Raw genomic sequence first — 19194 nt, forward strand, 5'->3', positions numbered from 1 at the left:
GACAAATTAAAATTCCTTGATCATACTTCCGCATATACCATATTCACGTTTACAAAATCCAATTTGTAAATTCCAAACACAATTCATGAATACAACACACAATATTTTAGCCAAATAAATTGATTTGTGTATTTATGAATTGTGTTTTGAACTTAAAAACTGATTTTGTGACTGTGAATTGTGCTGTGCATCTATGAATTTTATTTTGTAAATGTAATCTTTTTTGAGACTGATCTGGCTCCATATGCGTGAGTAATTTAAGGTATGCAGTGCAGAATACTGTACTTGTAAAAAAAAAACTGTTACATAGTAGTAGTCAGGTAATATACAACCTTTATAAACAGTGGTATTCTGTTGTCCCATAGGCGAGCTGTTATTCAGTAGAATGTTCAAACGGTATTTAAAAAATCATGCAATTTCTCATTTTTACTAAATTATTCCATGTTGCACACTGTTAGTCTAAATGTATATACTTTTTCTTCAGTGTATGTGGTCAAACTACAGATCTGCTAACAATAAAACAATGTTTCTACACTATAAAAAGCAACAAGCTGACTTTTACAGGGTGACTTATAGAAGGTTGTTTGTTAAGTTTCAGTAACTATTACAATAAATAAGCCACAGATAAAACAGAAAAAAGTAATAAACCATGGTAATCTACACTAGCCATAGTTTAACCATGCAAATAGTAATCAATAAGAATGTTACCTAATGAGACCCTCAGGTAAACTGTTACCTCATCATTACAAGTCACTTTTGTTATCGTTAATTAATAAATTAATTATTGGTTGTCAGCTTAGACTCATTAAATAACATTAACAACTTTAATATGTTATTAGTAAATGTTAAACTAAGATTCATCAAGATCAATCAAGTCTTGTAATAAGTTGATAAAAACATTTCCTTGCTTAACATATGAATTATGCGTGAAATTTCCTTACAAATGACACACTCTTGACGTTTCAGAAGCAGTTTATTGGCGTGAATTGATCAGTACTGAACAGTTTGTAATCTCTTGAACATCACAGATATGCAAATCAGCTTGTTTTCTTATTACAGCTACTTAACTGACTAGCCGAGAATGTACACGTGTGCTGATTCTCTGAATTAAAGTCTATTTTGCATTCCATTTCATGAACATGTCAACAGAATATTTATACTTTTAGTATTTCTCAAGGCAGACTGTAAAAATCAATTGCTTTCTTATACACACACACACACACACATCTATTTTTTTCTCTCGACTCAAATGCATCATACCACAATTCAATGAAATGGTATCCAAAATAAACAAATGATAAAGAATGAAGCAACCCTAAAAAAAACTAAGAAATACAAAACACCTTCCGAGACTTCCAAGTCCAAATAACAACAAAAAAAAGATACTCCCTGATATTTCATTAAGTCGCCACCTGCCGATTTTAGCCAGGAGTTTTGTGCTAAGAGTATCCAAAGCAAAAACATGGGGCATCGCAAGTGGAGAATGATTTATTTCAAGCAGTTTAGACCTTTTTTTCAGACGTACTGTAATTATCTGAGGTATTCAAATACATGATTAAGTCTCTTAAGTCATGTGGGCTCTAAAAAATGACTAAATGAGATCGTCACACTTTGGTGTAAGAGATTTATCCCTATTTTAACACAATACTTATTTTATAAACATCCAAACTAGATGAAATCTCACTTAAAGAGCGTCAACGACAGCTATCTAGGCAGTAATAAAGAAGAAAAGACTGCTAGACTGTAAATTAAGTGCATTACAACAGATTGTAATATCTTAAAGAGCTCATCTGGTATGATATTGCACGTATCAGGCTGTCATTTACACAGCACAAGGTGTGTGAAGGCAACAACTTGTGTTCTGTTGTTCTTTCCTCTCCTGTATCTTATGCTTCCCTGGTTTTTCTTTGCTCTCCCTGTTCATGCACACATCTACACATATGAACTTACGTGTGCTCTCTCTCTCTCTCTCTCTCTCTCTCTCTCTCTCTCTCTCTCGGGGGAGGTTTTGGAGTCTCGTGTTTTAGAAGTGATAGAGGAGACCCCTTGGGGAGCATATGCTTGTGGGCTTCAGGGTGAAAGGTCACACAGAGTATCCTGGGATCATGTCACAGGCACAGCAAGCGTGAGCCCTCCACACCCTCTTCGCCTTGTGGGATTGTGGGTAACAGAGCAGAACGTGTCAAACCCCAGAACCGAGGAGGACTGAGATCCTTTTTGACTGCAGAGAACTTCCAGCCCATGTGAGAGCTGCAGGTTCTGCACTGAGCAATCGTCCACGCATACCTGAGAAAAGAAACACATCACATCAAAATTATTATATATATATAATAAAAACCACTAAAACAGTGTTCTATATTTTGCTGACTTTATCACAAATGTTTCAAAGAATGTTTAAATCCAGAGATTTTCAGAGAGCAATTTGAACTAATCACATGGGCCTGTGCCTTTCCTGTTTCCTTGCTAATGATGTCACACTCCATCAATTTTAAGACCTTATTCTTCACGTACAAGCAAGTGGAGTTATTGGGATCTTTTTAGCTTGAGACTTCCAGTTTAATTCACTTCCATAGAGTGGAGGTACTATGATGTCACCTTGTAGGCTAATCGGCTGCAAGCATAAAACTGGTTCCCTCGATAAAATCCCTAAAGGATTTTCTTATAGACTTTTCGAAGATAAATAATAAGCTCTGTGTTCAAACACAGTGCATTACACTTACACGTTTTGTCCAGCCGGATAATCCTCACACGAAAATATAAATCACATTTCGCAAGAACTGAAAAGCTAACATTAGGCGATAAACGGATTACACTGACTTCGGGGTGCTAGCTTGTTACAACAGCACCACCCTGCTTCAGACAACTCTTCAAGCTTATTTTTAGAAATATGGTCCATGACAAAGATTTACTCTCTCGGTTTATTGTATTATAATCCAGGCTATATATATCATAAACAAATAAATATTCAAAAAACACACCTGTATAAAACTACGTGCCTTTTGGATAGTTTTTTTTACATGGGAAATACATTTGTTTTGCTTTACAGTTGTTGTAAAAGTTTTAAAACATGTACTGTATGTTTCATAAATGTGCCTACATAGTATTATCATAAGTCATATTTAAGTAAGTGTATCGTACGCATGCATACAGATTTAGTGATGAGGCGTGAGGGACAAGTCTCATCATGGATAGAGAAAATTATTCAATTCTAGATTCTTTTCAGAATCTAGATTCAATTCTAATTCTTTTTTTTGTCACAAAGTATGGCGAAAAGCAGCCCATACAGTCACATATGCTTTACATTTTAAGGAGAAGTGTAAACATTGCAGTTATGATTGAGTTAAATGTGTTCAGATGAAAAAAAAGAAAAATCAATTGATCACGTTAAAATGACAGTTAATATTTATGGATTTATTCACATGTTTGCATTACTGAGAGCAAGAAAGAGACAGGCTGCACTGGTAAGCAGTATCTTCATAATATTTTAATAAAATAAATGATCAACAAATAAACCTGTCTTGATGGTCTCTACAAGTGAAAGCATTATCTACACACAATATGAATTCCCAATCAGAAAAATACTACAAACTATAAAATACTATTCATGAAAATACTTCAATTACAGACAAATTTAAATGTTTATGCAAGCGAGCTGCATTTCAGACCAGTTCAGCTCGATGACATATAATGTCTCCGACACTGTAGAGCCAAAAAAATCAAGAGTGTGATGTAATTGATGTGTTTTATGTCATGGAAAAAAGTGAAAGTTTGTAGTAGCCACAAACCTTATTTAAACGGTTTAAGCGAAATCCCATTCAAAAAACCCATTGACTTTGGGACGAGGGAACTGGAACTGCTAAATGTTGACTCGCTTCCAGGTTTTCGCATACAAATTGACGTCATAGTTCCCCTCTTTATTGATTCACAGATGTTAAAAACAGCTCGTTATGCTGCTTGATGTTGGAATCTGAAATATTCTTCTCCTTTTTATGTATAGTCTTGATCACACTTGTTTGTAGAGCAAGTGGTTTGACGGTTTTCTGCCATTTATTATTCCTAGTCATTTCTCTTACAGGCCAGTAAATCGGAAGTTCTAAACAATCGCAAAAACAAGCACATTTCCACATTGCCAAATAAGGTCAATAGAAAACACCAGAGGCTTTAAAATGTTGTGCGTTTTATTCAACTGAAATAGCAGCATTATAAAAGAAATTTTAAATGTATTTAGTACGATAAAACAACACTAATCCTTCTCCATGTATCATCCAGAAGCGGTTGACTGTGGCAGAATAAAAGCTCTGCTTCATACTACCATGACAATAAGTATTGAATATTTTGGCTTACCCACTCTTATGAATCCACACTCTTTCATGACATCATCAAACTACGCCTTTGTTTGTGAATACGCACCCTCTAGTGGCAAAATAATTATTCACTGTGCATTCAAACTGGTAATGAGTGAATAGTGCAAATACAGGTGTAAACAGGGTGTTAAAAATTGTTTTCACTTTTGTCCACTTTCAGAAGCAGTTGAAAAAGCATTCACTTGTGTTGCTTTTTTATTGTAAACAGTCTTGCGGCCGAATGAGTCACATTTTCCCTTTTAACCTAACTTTGAATTATTATAGGAATTCTTTTGAGAAAATGCATCAAAACAAAGTATTCATGTTGTGCTGCATTGTAGTAAAACACAATCGTAGTTGTCACCGTAGTTTCATTTGCTCATTTTACGACTTGTGTGATTTGTTCATTCTGTGTAGAAAATTCATTCATTCATTCATTCATTCATTTTTTTGTCGGCTTAGTCCCTTTATTGATCTGGGGTCACCAACTTATCTAGCAAATGTTTTACACAGCAAATGCCCTTCCAGCTGTAACCCATCCCTGGGAAACATCCCTACACACTCATTCCCACACTACAGACAATTTAGCCTACCCAATTAACCTGTACCGCATGTCTTTGGACTGTGGGGGAAACCAGAGCACCCGGAGGAAACCCACGCGAACACAGGGAGAACATGCAAACTCCACACAGAAACGCCAACTGACCCAGCCAAGGCTCGAACCAGAAACCTTCTTGCTGTGAGGCAACAGCACTACCGACTGCGCCACTACATCGGTAGATAATGTTAAACATAAATTAAGAAAGAAGGATCTCAATGAATCGAATGCGTTTACAACAGATGAATTCAAACCCATGTTTATCATCAGTAGGAAATGGAAATGAGTCTGACTGAGCTAACTACTTGTGATCAGATCACTGAAACTGACCAAAAAAAAAAATAAATCACCAAAAAAAATTGAACATGCAAATGCATTAAAACTCACCCTGGAAACCAACTATGCAATGTGGAAGGTCGACCAATCAGGTTGAGGTTGCTGGCCTTGTAGACTGTAAGTGTCTCATGAACATAACCATGGGGATTCACATATGCTGCCATTGGCCCATACAGAGACAGACTAAAAATAGAAGAGAGTTTTACGAGTAGTCACTTCCATTTTAATTTTTAAGGGATAGTTCACACAAAACAAAAATTTTAAGTCTGTTATCACTTGTTTGACAGCAGCTTTTTCTATGCGCTCTTGAATCTTATAAATCACAATAAACTGAAGGAAGTGAAGATTGTCATTAACCAGAAAACGAATGTTTGGCACTAGTCATTCCAAAATGAGATCAATAACATGCATTTAGAGATTAAAAAGCTCAAAACAACCCTCAGGCTGACTTTAATGGGTCATCTGAAGTTTTGTAGAACTTTTCATGTGCTTTATTTACCTCACTATAATCAAACTGTACAACATCAGAATAAATAATGATAAAATGATTTCAATTATCTCTCCTCTCATTGCTCAATATTATTTTATATAAAACTACCATTTAAAATTCAACTCTCAGCATTTTTAAGAATCATTGTCTGACCTGAAGATCTCATTCTTGCTGGTTATCTCAGTATCCTGACACTGTTTACAGCAGAGAGAAGTGCACTGTAAAAAGGCAAGAAATATATATAAATAAAACATTATTACACTTCTAGACAACACTAATAAACAAAGGCAATGATACACATACACACCCTGTCCATGATGTCCAGCTCACAGCGCAGTCTCTGGATGGCACTGCCAATCTTCAGTAGCTGTAGTCGTAGAGCATCATCTATTGGTAGGCACGCAGCCACCCTGTAGGAGAAATCTGCAGAGGAGATAGAGAGAGATACCGGTTAAATGCGGTACTTTCTAAATGCCTGAAATGTCTTTGGCTCTGCACCCAGTCTGCACCTGTGGGATTTGTAGGCAGGGACTCGTCTTTCAGGTTTTCATCCCATTCGTGCAGTTGTTTCTTAACTCTGCTCATGAGAGTTTTCTGGGGGGAAACAAATTTGCAAAACAATCATAAAAGGTTGATATGAAAGTGTTGAGAATTATTTATCTGATATTGCACATTATAAAGACACTTTTAAAATATTATAATTATAATATAAAATGGTATAAAATGATTTATAGTGATAATAAATCATTTTATTATCACTACTTTATTATGATTTATATTCAAATGAATGCAGCTTTCTTTTCAGGCTTACTTTGTACAAGATGTATTCGTAAAGTAAAATGTGTAATTTGTGACCCAGAACCACAAAACTTGCCATAAGAGTGAATTTTTGCAAATTGAGATTTATACATCATCTGAAAGCAGAATTAATAAGCTTTCCATTAATGCATGGTTTATTAGAAATAATCTAAAATGTATTAAAAAAAATCTAAATATTGAGAACAATGCATTTAAAGATATCCTAATTATGTTCTTTGTACAGATAAATCTTTTTTTACTTTAGATTTATTTATGGTAGGAAATTTACAAAATGTCCTAAAACAACAACAACATGATCTATGCTTAATATTCTAATGATGTCTGGCATAAAATGATATTTAAAAATTATTTGGACCCTTTCAATGTATTTTTGGCTACTTCCACAAATATACCTGTGCAACACAAGCCTGCATTTGTCAATAAAATGTACAAAACGTTGAACGTACCGAATCATAAAGGGAATAAACCCAAGGAGGCCATGAGGTCATACTTGCACAATGGAGCTTTTTCTGTAAAATAAAGTGAGTATTTTACAACTACGATGTTTACAATAACATTTAATATAATACAAAGTCAATCTAATGATATAGCAAAACAACTAGTTCAGTGCAGTGGTTCTCAACCTTTTCAGATTGCTTTCTTTCTGTAAACCCATGTGTTAATATATGCTCACTAAACTACAAAGTGTATTTTTTTAAGCATTTTAAAGTTTTTTATATTATATGAATAATACACATTACATAACATAATGTTTTATCAATAACTAGTAACGTTAATAATAATGTCATTGTGCATGCCCCTTGGAAGTTTGCTAAGGTCCTCTAATGGTTGAGAAGCACTGATCTGGACTGGTGTTCTATAATATCCATCACCTGTCTATAGTTCTGGCTGCACCGCTTCTGTGGTGGTGTTGTTTGTGTGTGTTTGGTTTGTGGCGAGTGTGTATGCAAGCGTGGCAGGAACTGCAGTGCACATAAAGGGTCCGGCAGAATCCTCTCAGGTAAAATCTGTACTTTAGCCTGACGAATCCTACAAAAAACAATCATATTTGAGTAGGGCAGTAGGGCTGTGTAATATGTCAATATAAATCTTACAGATAAAATAAAAAGTCTATAATTTCATATTATGCTAGATTATTTATTTGTTTATTGTTTTTGATAATACTCATTTGGATGACTGCAATCTCAGGCAGGCAGACACATGAATAACAGCATGGTGAAAAAGTTTGAAAGTTAAATGTTTATGTTTTGCATTTTATTTAGCAATATATTATGTTGGACCTGTAAACATTAGTTTTTGGGAGGTATTTTAGATTTCAATCAAATTAATTATTTTATAACTCTACACTCTTAATCAAATATTTGCCCTCAATTTCTAAATGAAGCGAGAAATAAAATCATAAATGAATGAGTGCATTTTTGTGTATGTACTTTAAAATGTAAAAGGGATATAGTCCTTTCCATGTAGCCAATTCTGATATATATCGTTAACTTCCTATCATGATAAGAGAGTTTTTGCCATATCGCACAGCCCTATTTCAGAGTGTTTTTTTATATTATTATTGAAGAATAGCACTGGTGTTTATTAGTGTCTTTGATGAAGAGCACAGTGTAGTCTCCACTAAACTGCCTCTGCGTACCCATCTGCTTGTGTGCGTATCTCATGCACTCTGAAGCGTTGTCTTCCGACAGCTTTGATCTTCACTGTCTCAATGCCGTACTCCTGCTCCTCACGAAATGCATAGATCTCTGCAGTCGTCCCAAACTCGGCCTTCGTCTCCGTTCCACTCGGATCAGGGCTGAGAAAGAGAGATAAAAACCAGATGAAACTAAAAGACGTATAAAACTGTGATCTATTAATACATCTTCACTGCAGTCAGCTTTGAAAATGTTAGTGAAGAAGAATGTCAAGTGGTTATAATTCTGTTTGTTTTTAGTACCTGTGTGCAAGCACTGCGAATGTGCGGTCCTGGCTTACGAGGTTGCGAAACATGCTGACCTCTTGTGGTCGGAAAAGTTGCAAGGGCAGTGTCTGACCCGGGATCAGAATGAGAGCCACATGGGGAAGAACCGGCAGATTCTGCACACTGTCCTCATCATGCAGGGTACGGCCGTGAAACTCCTCCATATCTGAGCCAAGATACTTCACAATGCAAACAAACAAGTGTTTATTTCTTATTTACATTTCAATAGATAGGGATTTAATACATAGAAAATATTTTGACGATAAACTAAAATAAGAAAGGCTATTGTGTCCTGTGTGCTTGCATCAATAAAAAAACATAATTTTCTCATAATATACATTTAAATTCACTTCAGAATTTAACCTCATTTCACAAAACCTTTGTGAAAAGTGCAGAGTGAAATTTGCAGACCTCATTTATGCTAATAAAAAAGCAAAACAGGGGCACTCTAGTTTATGAAATCTATTTAAAACATGATTTTACTCTTTCATAGCCTACAAATAAATGTTCTCAAATTCAATTCCTGGAGGGCCGCAGCTCGGCATGATTTAGCTCCAACCACCTCCAACTCACACCTGCTTAATAGCCTCTAGTAGTCTTGAACACCTTGATTAGTTGGATCAGCTGTGTTTGATTAGGGTTGGAACAAAACTGTGCAGAGCTGCGGCCATCCAGGAATTAAGTTTGAGACCCATGCTATAGATCATAAGACAGATGATAATTACAGCATGTGAAGTTGGCAGACTCGTGTCAAAGTTTATAATACTTGGCTTTTCCACATCCTCTCCATCTCTGTCCTCCGTCTCCATGTCATCCTCCTCTTCCTCTTCATTTTCTGTGGAAAAACAGAAACGCAGATATTATGATTAGAAAATTCTTTACTCATGTACACTACCTGACAAAAGTCTTGTCGCCTATCCAAGTTTTAGGAACAACAAATATTAACTTGACTTCTATTTGATCATTTGGTATCAGAAGTGGCTTATATGGAAGGCAAAGGCCAATAGATTGCACTTATTTTACCAAAATTACTATAATTATTTAATTAGGGCAGTAAGGTCTGACTTTGCTTCGACAAATGTCTTGTCACTTAAAAGGAATAATGTACAGTATAGAATATAAAATCATGGTGCAGTGGAAAATTAATTAATATTGTGTTTGACTCCCATGAGCTTGGAGAACGTCACCCACACATCTCTGCAATGTTTCAAATAACTTACTAATAAAGTCATCTGGAATGGCAAAGAAAGCGTTCTTGCAGGACTCCCAGAGTTCATCCAGATTCTTTGGATTCATCTTCAATACCTCCTTCTTCATCTTACCCCAGACCTGCTCAATAATGTTCATGTCTGGTGACTGGACTGGCTATTCCTGGAACACCTTGACCTTCTTTGCTTTCAGGAACTTTGATGAGAAGGCTAAAGTATGAGGAGGAGCACTGTCCTGCTGAAGAATTTCCCTCTCCTGTGGTTTGTAATGTAATGGGCAGCACAAATGTCTTGATAGCTCATGGAGGTAAAGTTGGTTTTATATTCGCACATTCGTTCATTTAGAAGTAACACTGTTTTTCTGACTGTGAACAATTTTGTACTTCGATAATCATTGGCTGCTAATATGATTTCGCTATTTAGAGTTTGCAAATACTACTTTTCTGAAATCATATTATTAAGGGGAAATTCTGAATGTGCGAATATAAAACCAACTTTACCCAAATTCATAGCTCAGTTTGTTGATGTTGCCATCCACACTGCAGATCTCTCGCACACCCTCATACTGAATGTAACTCCAAACCATGATTTTTCCTTCACCAAAATTGGTTTCAATAGGGCTTCTGCTGTATTTGTGATGGTTGGGATGCAGTCCACAGACGATTCATCTGAAAAATCGACCTTCTGCCACTTTTCTAAATTATCATATTTTAAATTATGTGTTGCTCTTGTATCTGGGACCGACCACAAGACTTTTGTTAGGTAGTGTATAAATTACAACCTGTTTCAGGCTACTTTCGATCTCAGCAATCATTTCAGCATAACAAACAGGCTTTAAATAATTAATAATCAACAACAATGCTAACACATTAATACTGACAAAACAGTAACCCAACAAAATGCGTGAACACGTCAAACAACTTTGTAGTCGTGTATACAACAGCAACAAAACGTGTATAAAACAAATATATTTGCTGATCTTGTGCATTAACAGGTGTACACACACTTTCAGTTTGTAAAGGAAGCTCGTCAGCTGTCATGCATGGAGACAGCTGCGGATTTGCAAATGTCTGCAAGAATCTCACGTTTCTGAGGAAGACATTGAAAAGGCAAGCTTTTGATACAGCTATAGTGTGAAAATTAAAAGACAGACGTGCCTGGCAGGAGCTGTAGCTGGTTCCCCATTTCGTCGTTAATGTTGTTGTCACCTCCGCCCCTCTCAGCAGCCATAGCCGTGTGTTTACAATCCGCTCTGAACAAGCGCAGCTCCACCGTGAACAGACACGCGGGGAAAAACACACAGCGCCCTCGTGTGAGCGGATGTTCACGGTGTTAGGACTTTTTTGATTCGACACAGGGAGTCGAATCTTTTAAATTGGTTCACGTTCTATGGGTTCACTAAAAGATAAACTTTTTGTGCTCAGGTGATGGACATTACAATAATTTTTTAACACATGACAGAAAGAACATACAAATAAAAAAATAGCTAATAGCTAAAATGAATTAAATAAACAGGAATAAAATAAATAATTATTAAATAAAAGGAGAAAAGCATCAATAAATTGCATATATAAATTAAAGTTATATAAATGAACATTTTACAATAGAAATATGTCACAATTTTCCTGGAATAAATATAAAATATTGTTTTGACAAAAAAGATCAATTAAATGTTCTTTTAAGGAGGTAACAACTATTTCCAGTAGATGGCGATACATGTGATAAATTGAACGAATATACGAATCTTTTAAGTGAATCATTACACTGAGTTGTTCACGACCGAGTCCAATTTGAAATGTAAAAATAATATACATATTAATTTAGAATACAATCTAAAAAGGATGTTTCATTTTACAAGAAACAATAAATATTTTATAATATGTTTGCGAAAAAGTGTAAAACTTTCTTTATTGTTCATTCCGTTTACAAAGTAATGAAGGAGAATGATTCATTTGAAAGATGATTCAATCAATCGGAGAAAGACTTTTGTTCATTAAAGAAGTTTGGGTCGGCGTTGATTGAAATTTTGCGTTAATAAAACACGCTAAGTCACTGTTTTATCTGGAGAGGTACTTGGTGTAAAAATATACTCAGGTAAGTCCTCTGACATTTATGAGTTTTTTTTATGAAGCCAAAAGGTTTTATGTGCCAAAGTGGGCACAGAACGTTTGCACACGTGCAGGTATTTGAATCTTTCGTTTTATTGCAATATAAAACCAAGCATGATTTATGTTTAAATGAAAGATAACATTGGTAAACCTACAAAAAGACACTTTTAGACTTTAAAATAAGTCACATAAAAATGTGCTGTTCAAAGCAGACTTTTTTTTTTTTAAGAAAGACATACGTGTCAGGAGTGCCCAAACCTTTCCGTATGAAGGGCCAAAAACCAAATATTAAAAGCTGGGCCAAGTTAAACATACCAAACTATATTACATTATAGTATATAATACAGTATATATTACATGTTTTCTTGGGTAAAATTCTCATTTATTTCATATTATTAAAAAACTAAAAACAGTATATATATATATATATATATATATATATATATATATATATATATATATATATATATATATATATCCATCCACCGAGCAATCCCGTGCAAATGACAACCTTGCCATGAAAAAAATGTTTTCACCAAAATATGTAAACCGTTTCTGGGTTTTTGTGTGAGCAAGTATTTTACAGTACTTAAGAAATACTAAAAAATGCATCTGTCAATGTTTTCAAACTATTATATTTGATTTACCAAAGTCACGCAAGTGGCAATTTCACATCCGTCACATCCATGACGGAGATGTGTCACATCCATAACAACACTTTTTCCTTATAAATGTGAAAATATAAAATTAAACAAAATAAAATTAATAATTTTTGTTCTGTAGAGAGAGAGCTCTTCTCCTTTTGATTATCATTATTTCTTTTGGGTTGTGCAGTTTAATTCACTGAATTTCTACAAAGTATGTTGTAGCTGCAAACCCGCAGACTTTTTTGTCACATCCATAACACGTGTTTATTTTCCTCATTTAAAGTATAAAACATGTTTACAGATTAATATTTTTCATGTCCCTTATCTCTGTGGTCAGTTGTTCTGGAAAATATAAACAAAAGTTTCAATATAATGTTAACTTATACTTTCTATGCAAATGTATGTTTGGAGTTTTTACAAATGTCACATCCATAACGCTGGAATTGCTCATATATTATTATTGTATTATGTTGTATTATTGTAATATATTACAATACAAAACAAACCCCCACCACTTTAATACATTATGTATTTCATTGAATACATTAGAGAAACAGAATCAGAATTTTCCTTCATTTGCTTACTGATGTCTGAGCTATTCCAGTGTTATGGATGTGACATTTGCAGTAAAATCTCAAAACAAAAATTCACAGAGTTAATTACATTGAAACATGTTTATATTTTCCAAAACAACTTACCAGAGTTAAGAAAGAATAAACATATCAATCTGTTAACCTTTTTTATTTTAAATGAGGGAAATGAATATGTGTTATGGATGTGACAAAAAAGGTTAGCGAGTTTACAGTCTACAACATACTTTGAAGAATTTCTGTGAATTAAACTGTACAACCCAAAAGAACCCATGCTTATCAAAAAGATAAGAGTTGGCTCACTGTAGAACAAAAACAACTGATTTTATTTTATTTGACATGATTTGCATTTACGAGGAAAAAAGTTCTGTTAAGGATGTGACGTAAAATTGGCACTTGTGTGATTTCAGTAAATTAAATATAGTTGTTTGAAAACATTAACAGAGACATTTTGAGTATTTTTAAAGCACTTGATTGCACAGGAAATGCAGAAACGGTTTTGCTATTTTGGTGAAAACTTTACATGGAATTGTTTGACTGCATTGTACTCTATCCATCAACTGACAGTATGTACATAAATAAAGTAACTTCTCAATAAAACAAACTAACAAACAAAAAGTAACAATAAATTAGAAGTGACAGTCTCTACCCTATCCCCATCATTCTCCCTCTCTTCTCAGATGTGATGGCTGGCCAAATCAAAGTTACCATGGGCCAGCTTTGGCCTGCATGCCTATTTTTTTCTATTGCTTTTAAAAATTGCTTTGAACAACATATTTATAATGAATTATTTCTCATTTGCTTTTCAGGTGCATGATGGCTACAGTATTATGCATGATACTTTTGTTATGTGTGTATGGCTGTCATTGTGTGAGTGACTATTACTCTGTGCTTGGAGTTTCTCGCTTTGTGTCTTCAAGAGACATCAAGAAAGCATTTCACAAACTGGCTCTAAAACACCATCCTGATAAGAACCAAACCCCAAATGCACAGCAGACCTTCACACACATTGCTCAGGGTAAAAGTCTTAAGAGTGTACATTATAAAATACATTAATTTACTTGAATTATTTCATGCATTTAATTTCTTTCTTTTTTTTTCTCCTCTTATAGCCTATGAGGTACTTTCTGACAGAGAGAAGAGACGAGTTTATGATCAAATGGACCATCTCTCAAACCCTGATCAGGGCAGTGAGAGAATGGTCAAGAAAGACCAGACAGAAGACATGGGCAGCAATCTTTTCTCTAATAAAGGATCGTTTCAGAGTAAAAAGAGTTTCCAGCACTTCAGTCTAGAGGAGCTGCTTCATACACTGCAGATGGATGATGACTTCTTCATGGGTGAACAACCTGGTCATGAAGGATGGAGTTTTATTTTTGGACCTGAGGATGATGATAATGATGAAACGGTCCTCTTCAGTGATCTTTTCAACATGTTTTGATGCTTGTGTATCCTCATGAACATGCAGTGTTTTTATTTATGTGTGTGCATTACAGCAGTTCTTATTTTAAGATGCTTCTGTATGATCTTGTTATGTTTTTTATTAAATAAAACGTCAAGTTAAACAGCTAAGAAACACTTCCATATGACTCTTTTGTGGTTTTTACAAAGAGCTGCACAAAATCGGTTTCTAGCAAAGCAAGTGTAATGCAACAATTTTTTTATTCACACATTAAAGTAGAGCTGGGCCAATAAACGATATTATATCGAATCGCAATAAAATGTATGTCAATAACTATGTTAAGCTCTGGATTTTTTACTTTATATTGATCTAAGATACAACCACACAGCAGAAATGTACAACAATTAGAATCTAAAAATGTGTTGATATTAGAGATGTAACAATGTAGACCCAAAATTAAAATGTAAAATCTTAGCTAATTCTTTAAGCCATTGCCAATTTCAGTAAGAAAAAAAAAAGGTAAAACATTTGAGCATTTTATTTTCAACTCAGCTTAAATCAATTTATTTCTAGCGCACTTTCAACCAACCTTAATGGGTACCAAAGTGCTGTACATAAAAACAGAAAAAACATGCAAGGAGCCAAAAACATAAGTTCACAACACATGATTAAAAGCTAAAGAAAATAAGTGTGTTTTCAGTGACCTCTTAAATGACTACAAAGTAGGAAATGTTCTTAAGGAGAATGAAAGATCGATCCAAAGTCTTGGAGCTACTACTGAAAAAGCTCTATCACCTCGACATTTCAAGCTTGATCACAAAACTGTCAAATAGAGTCGATCCTTAGAGCCAAGAGATCTCATGGGTTGATGTATATTAATTAGCTCAGAAATATACTCAGGGGCCGGGCCATGTAGGGATTTAAAAACATACAACAGTAAAACTGGGTCGGTAACCAGCGTAGGGAAACCAGTACAGGTGTGATGTGCTCTCCTTTTTTTGTGCCAGTTAAAATTCTGGCATGTGAGTTCAGGAGTAGCTGCAATCGAGAGAGAGAATCATAACTCACACCCAAATATAATGCGCTGCAATAATTCAGACAAGAAGAGATGAAAGCGCTGAACAACCTTCTCCAAGTCACTGAATAAAGGTCTTCAACTTGGCAATGAACCTAAGATAGAAAAACCTTTTTTTTTTAAAAACCCCATTCTCACATTATACACAAAAAATTATTACTGCTGCTTGATCAAACTACCTATTTAAAATGAGCTAAAACAGCACAATTTCTTAGGCCAGTTTATTTGTTTTATGTTCAGTCCACTTAATTTTGTAAAACATTAGGTTAACTTAAGCGTTTTGTGTTGGGACAACCTGAAGGAATTGTGTTGGGACAACCACCTGGTTAGGGGATTTTAAATTCTTGCATGCTTTGTGTGGGATTGAATTAAGAGAGGAAAATGTTGACAAAATTAATCATGGGTGTTAAAAGTTAATAGAAAGACTTGTTAGAGTTTAATCTTCACTAGTTTGAAGATTTAGATGTAATGCTTTGAGTTTTGAGATTAGCACCTTGCAGTAGCACCCATGCTTTGCCTGTGGGCAGCTTAATTAGCTAAAATGCCTTGCTCTGTGAGCAATAACTGTCCTAAAATTAGTTCTGAGATCGGTCTCAATCAACTGTATATGTAACTTGTGAAATATGCTTAAAATGGCTCTTTTACTTCATTAAGGGTAACTTTAAGCAAAACTAATAGACTTCAAAACACAAAAGACACAAGGAGTGCAAATACAGTTCCCTGTCAGAAAGCTTGTGCTTCTCCACTGGATCACCTCAGGGGTATGTGTTATCCCCACTTTTATTTATTCTGTACACAAATATGTATCAGAGCACATTTGAAAATCATTTTATTTTAAAATATGCAGACAACACTAAGATTGTAAGCCGCCTCAAAGGAGATGAAAATAGTCATGGTCCCATAGTGGATCATTTTGTTGAGTGGTGTGAGGAGTCTAATCTAAAACTTAAATCAACAAAAACTAAGGATATGATTTGAATGTGTGGAGAAATATTTGAGTACCATTATTGACCGATTTTTTAAACTTTGAGGCAAACTGTGATGCTGTGTACAAGAAGGGTGATCAGTGCCTATATTGTCTCAGAAAACAATCACGTTTTCACATTGGCCCCAAAATGCTTACTCTTTTCTATCGTGCTTTTATTGAGTCTATTCCATCCTTCGCTCTGGTGGCATGGTTTGGAGGTCTGTCTCTCAAAAACAGGAATAGACAGAGCCAGGTTATTAGGTGGTCTAGCAGGTTGATTGGTGAATCACAGCTGAATATTGAATCCCTGTATATTAAGCAGCTTTTACAGAATGCCCAGAACATTAGTAGCTGTAGCTCTCATGCTCTGTTGGAGGAGTTTATCCAGCTCTCTTCTGGTCAAAGGTTTTAGATGCTTTTTAGGACAAAACAGTTCAGGAATAGCTTTGTCTCATCATCTATTGTCACTCTGAATAAACTGTAATCTTTTCTAAGGTACTTTGTCTGTGTATACAGTATGTGGTATGTATATGTGTGATTTGTTTGTATCAAATGCCAAACTTTGCAGCAAAAAGAATCTACCTATGGGTACCAATAAAGTCAACTCAACTCAAATGTACGACACATAATAGACATGATATTTTCAGATGTTTGAGTTTAAGTTAAATAAAAATACAAATGTATTAAAACTTATTTGATAAAATCATGTTGGACTAACTCAATTGCATTTGTGTAAATTTGTTTTTTAGTTGGTGCTAAACAAGTTCATTGGATGGAAATCCTGCTCTCAGTTAAATTGAGTTCATCCAATGAGTTATTTTTTGAGTGTACTTATAATGAGCATCAAAAGAAAGAACTTCTTTTCAATCATTCATTCATTCTTAATAAAACTGAATTTTTTCATTAACCTAAATACATCTCCTGTAGTGAAATTCTGCATCAAACCATATCACTATCGAATTGTAAACATGCACATTTGCAGTGAAAACCGTACACGCATATAAAGTATGATCAAAAGCACTGATGCTCTGATAACAGAATCCTTGATAAAACACTCAACCTACTTTATCATGCTCAGCATTTCCTGCTTGAACTGGGAAGGGTGGAGTGTTCAGGGTGTTTTTTCCCTTCTTTGTTCAAACGATGAACAGTAATTTTGTGTCAGTGGGTTTGCCTCTACTATTAGTGTGTCTGTGTGTGTCTCTTTAACATTTGGCTGCGGCAGGTTTGCTGAATGCTTACTTTAGCCTGATGACTGCAAGCCTGATTGAGTCAGACACTTCAGATCCTCTGTGTTTCAGTGAGATAAACCTCCTTCCTCATTTTCCAGCCTTTACTTTGACTGAAATGTGAATGAAATGCATTCAGGTTATGACTAACCAAAAAGACCTTCTTGAGTGAATCATGGAGAATAAATAATTCTCATGCATGTTTTATTTATGTGGAAAGGAAAAAGGGATATCAATAACTGTGTCCATTTTTGTTCAGTTACCATTTCAGTTCCAGAAGTAGCCTTCAGGGTATATGAATTTCAAATAGTGAAAGAAAAGTGCAAAAACTTTAGAAATTTGACACCACGAATGCATAATTTGGCCCTGTATTACTCACTGAATGTAACTTAAAACCAATGTAATACATTTTGCTTTAATTCTAACCTAAAGTTTGAGTGACTGTTGTTGTCGTAATGTAAAAAATTGTGAGTCCAAAATATAAATAACTATTATGTTAAAGTTATACTTGAACTAGACTGTTCACTTCTTTCATTGTACTCTTCTCCTGGAGAATTGAGTACTTAAACTAACCCAGACTAGAGGAGTTTGAGGAAGGAAGCATATTTCTGTAGCTGTTGGGAAAAGGTCATGGCCTTATTTATGCCTATAGAAATGGCTTCCTACAATTAATCATGTATTTAAAAATAACAGTTGCAGATTTTACTCCTAAATCAACTCGCTAGGCACTTTAGATCTGTTATCTAATGAAAATGCCACTTTGTCTCAGTGTTGGGTAAAGTTCTGAATTTGTGAACATATGCTAACGTGTATTATTTGTGTCTGATATTGAGATTTACATGTGTTTCCAATCCTGATGTGCTTTGTGGTTTATTTCGCTGTTCTAATCTGAATGTCAGACCCAGATTAATAATTTCTTTTTTACTACTGCTGTACTTTTTAAAACTGTTTTCTCCTTATTGACGGTATAGTGACAAGTTTGATTAAATTCAGTATATTTATTAAACACTTTTCACAATGATTATCATTCCAAATTAGTTTTTCAAAAGGTGTCATTTATTTAATTGCAATCAAATTCAAAAATAGTTAAGATGTTGAGTGAAGGTGGACATAGAGTTCATCGAAAAATCTCACTATAGCCAATATGCCCTTTCTATTCTCCACATGTTGCCTGCACTTAAGGTGTCTGTTTTTAAGGTTTTCCAGAAGACATTTTTTGTTATGCACTCATCTTGAAGCAATAGTTTACCTTAAAAAAATGAAATTTTACCAATATAGGAAGAAAGAAGATAAACAGATAAAACTGATCACTGGTATATACACCAGAACAGCCCGATGCAGAAACTTCCCTCAGCCAATCCACCTTATAATAGTAATTGTGAAACAAACATCACTACTTTTTATGCACATATACACTTA

General features: G+C 34.7%; 3 protein-coding genes across 4 annotated transcripts in view; 1 reads left to right on the forward strand and 2 right to left on the reverse strand.

Annotated features, from left to right (window-relative positions):
* pfkfb4b (6-phosphofructo-2-kinase/fructose-2,6-biphosphatase 4b) overlaps positions 1-19194 on the reverse strand; it is a 516544-nt gene that overhangs the window by 466418 nt on the left and 30932 nt on the right. The window lies entirely within an intron of this gene.
* On the reverse strand, positions 955-11011 carry crbn (cereblon). Of its 2 annotated transcripts, NM_001003996.1 has the most exon segments (11): positions 955-2286; positions 5329-5460; positions 5921-5985; positions 6075-6190; positions 6277-6361; positions 7033-7095; positions 7459-7615; positions 8226-8384; positions 8526-8728; positions 9275-9384; positions 10915-10984. In NM_001003996.1, coding segments are annotated over 11 exon segments (1296 nt in total). In that variant the 5' UTR covers positions 10943-10984; the 3' UTR covers positions 955-2108.
* Positions 11692-14684, forward strand: zgc:152986. Its single transcript, NM_001288657.1, has 3 exons — positions 11692-11851; positions 13912-14120; positions 14215-14684. The coding sequence occupies exons 2-3, from the start codon at positions 13916-13918 to the stop codon at positions 14541-14543; spliced, it is 534 nt and encodes a 177-aa protein (NP_001275586.1). The 5' UTR covers positions 11692-11851; positions 13912-13915; the 3' UTR covers positions 14544-14684.

The sequence above is a fragment of the Danio rerio genome, chromosome 6, assembly GCF_049306965.1.
Source record: "Danio rerio strain Tuebingen ecotype United States chromosome 6, GRCz12tu, whole genome shotgun sequence".
In the NCBI taxonomy this organism is placed as follows: domain Eukaryota; kingdom Metazoa; phylum Chordata; class Actinopteri; order Cypriniformes; family Danionidae; genus Danio; species Danio rerio.

Bases quoted from the DNA above. Each gene is read 5' to 3' on its own strand.
- zgc:152986 (NM_001288657.1), top strand. From the start codon at position 13,916: ATGATGGCTACAGTATTATGCATGATACTTTTGTTATGTGTGTATGGC. The intron at 14,121-14,214 runs GTAAAAGTCTTA...CTCCTCTTATAG, and splicing joins CTTCACACACATTGCTCAGG to CCTATGAGGTACTTTCTGAC.
- crbn (XM_021476835.3), bottom strand. From the start codon at position 10,987: ATGGCTGCTGAGAGGGGCGGAGGTGACAACAACATTAACGACGAAATG. The intron at 9,385-10,914 runs GCACGTCTGTCT...GTTTTTCCACAG, and splicing joins CCAGCTACAGCTCCTGCCAG to AAAATGAAGAGGAAGAGGAG. The intron at 6,191-6,276 runs GTGCAGACTGGG...TCTCCTCTGCAG, and splicing joins CCTGCCTACAAATCCCACAG to ATTTCTCCTACAGGGTGGCT.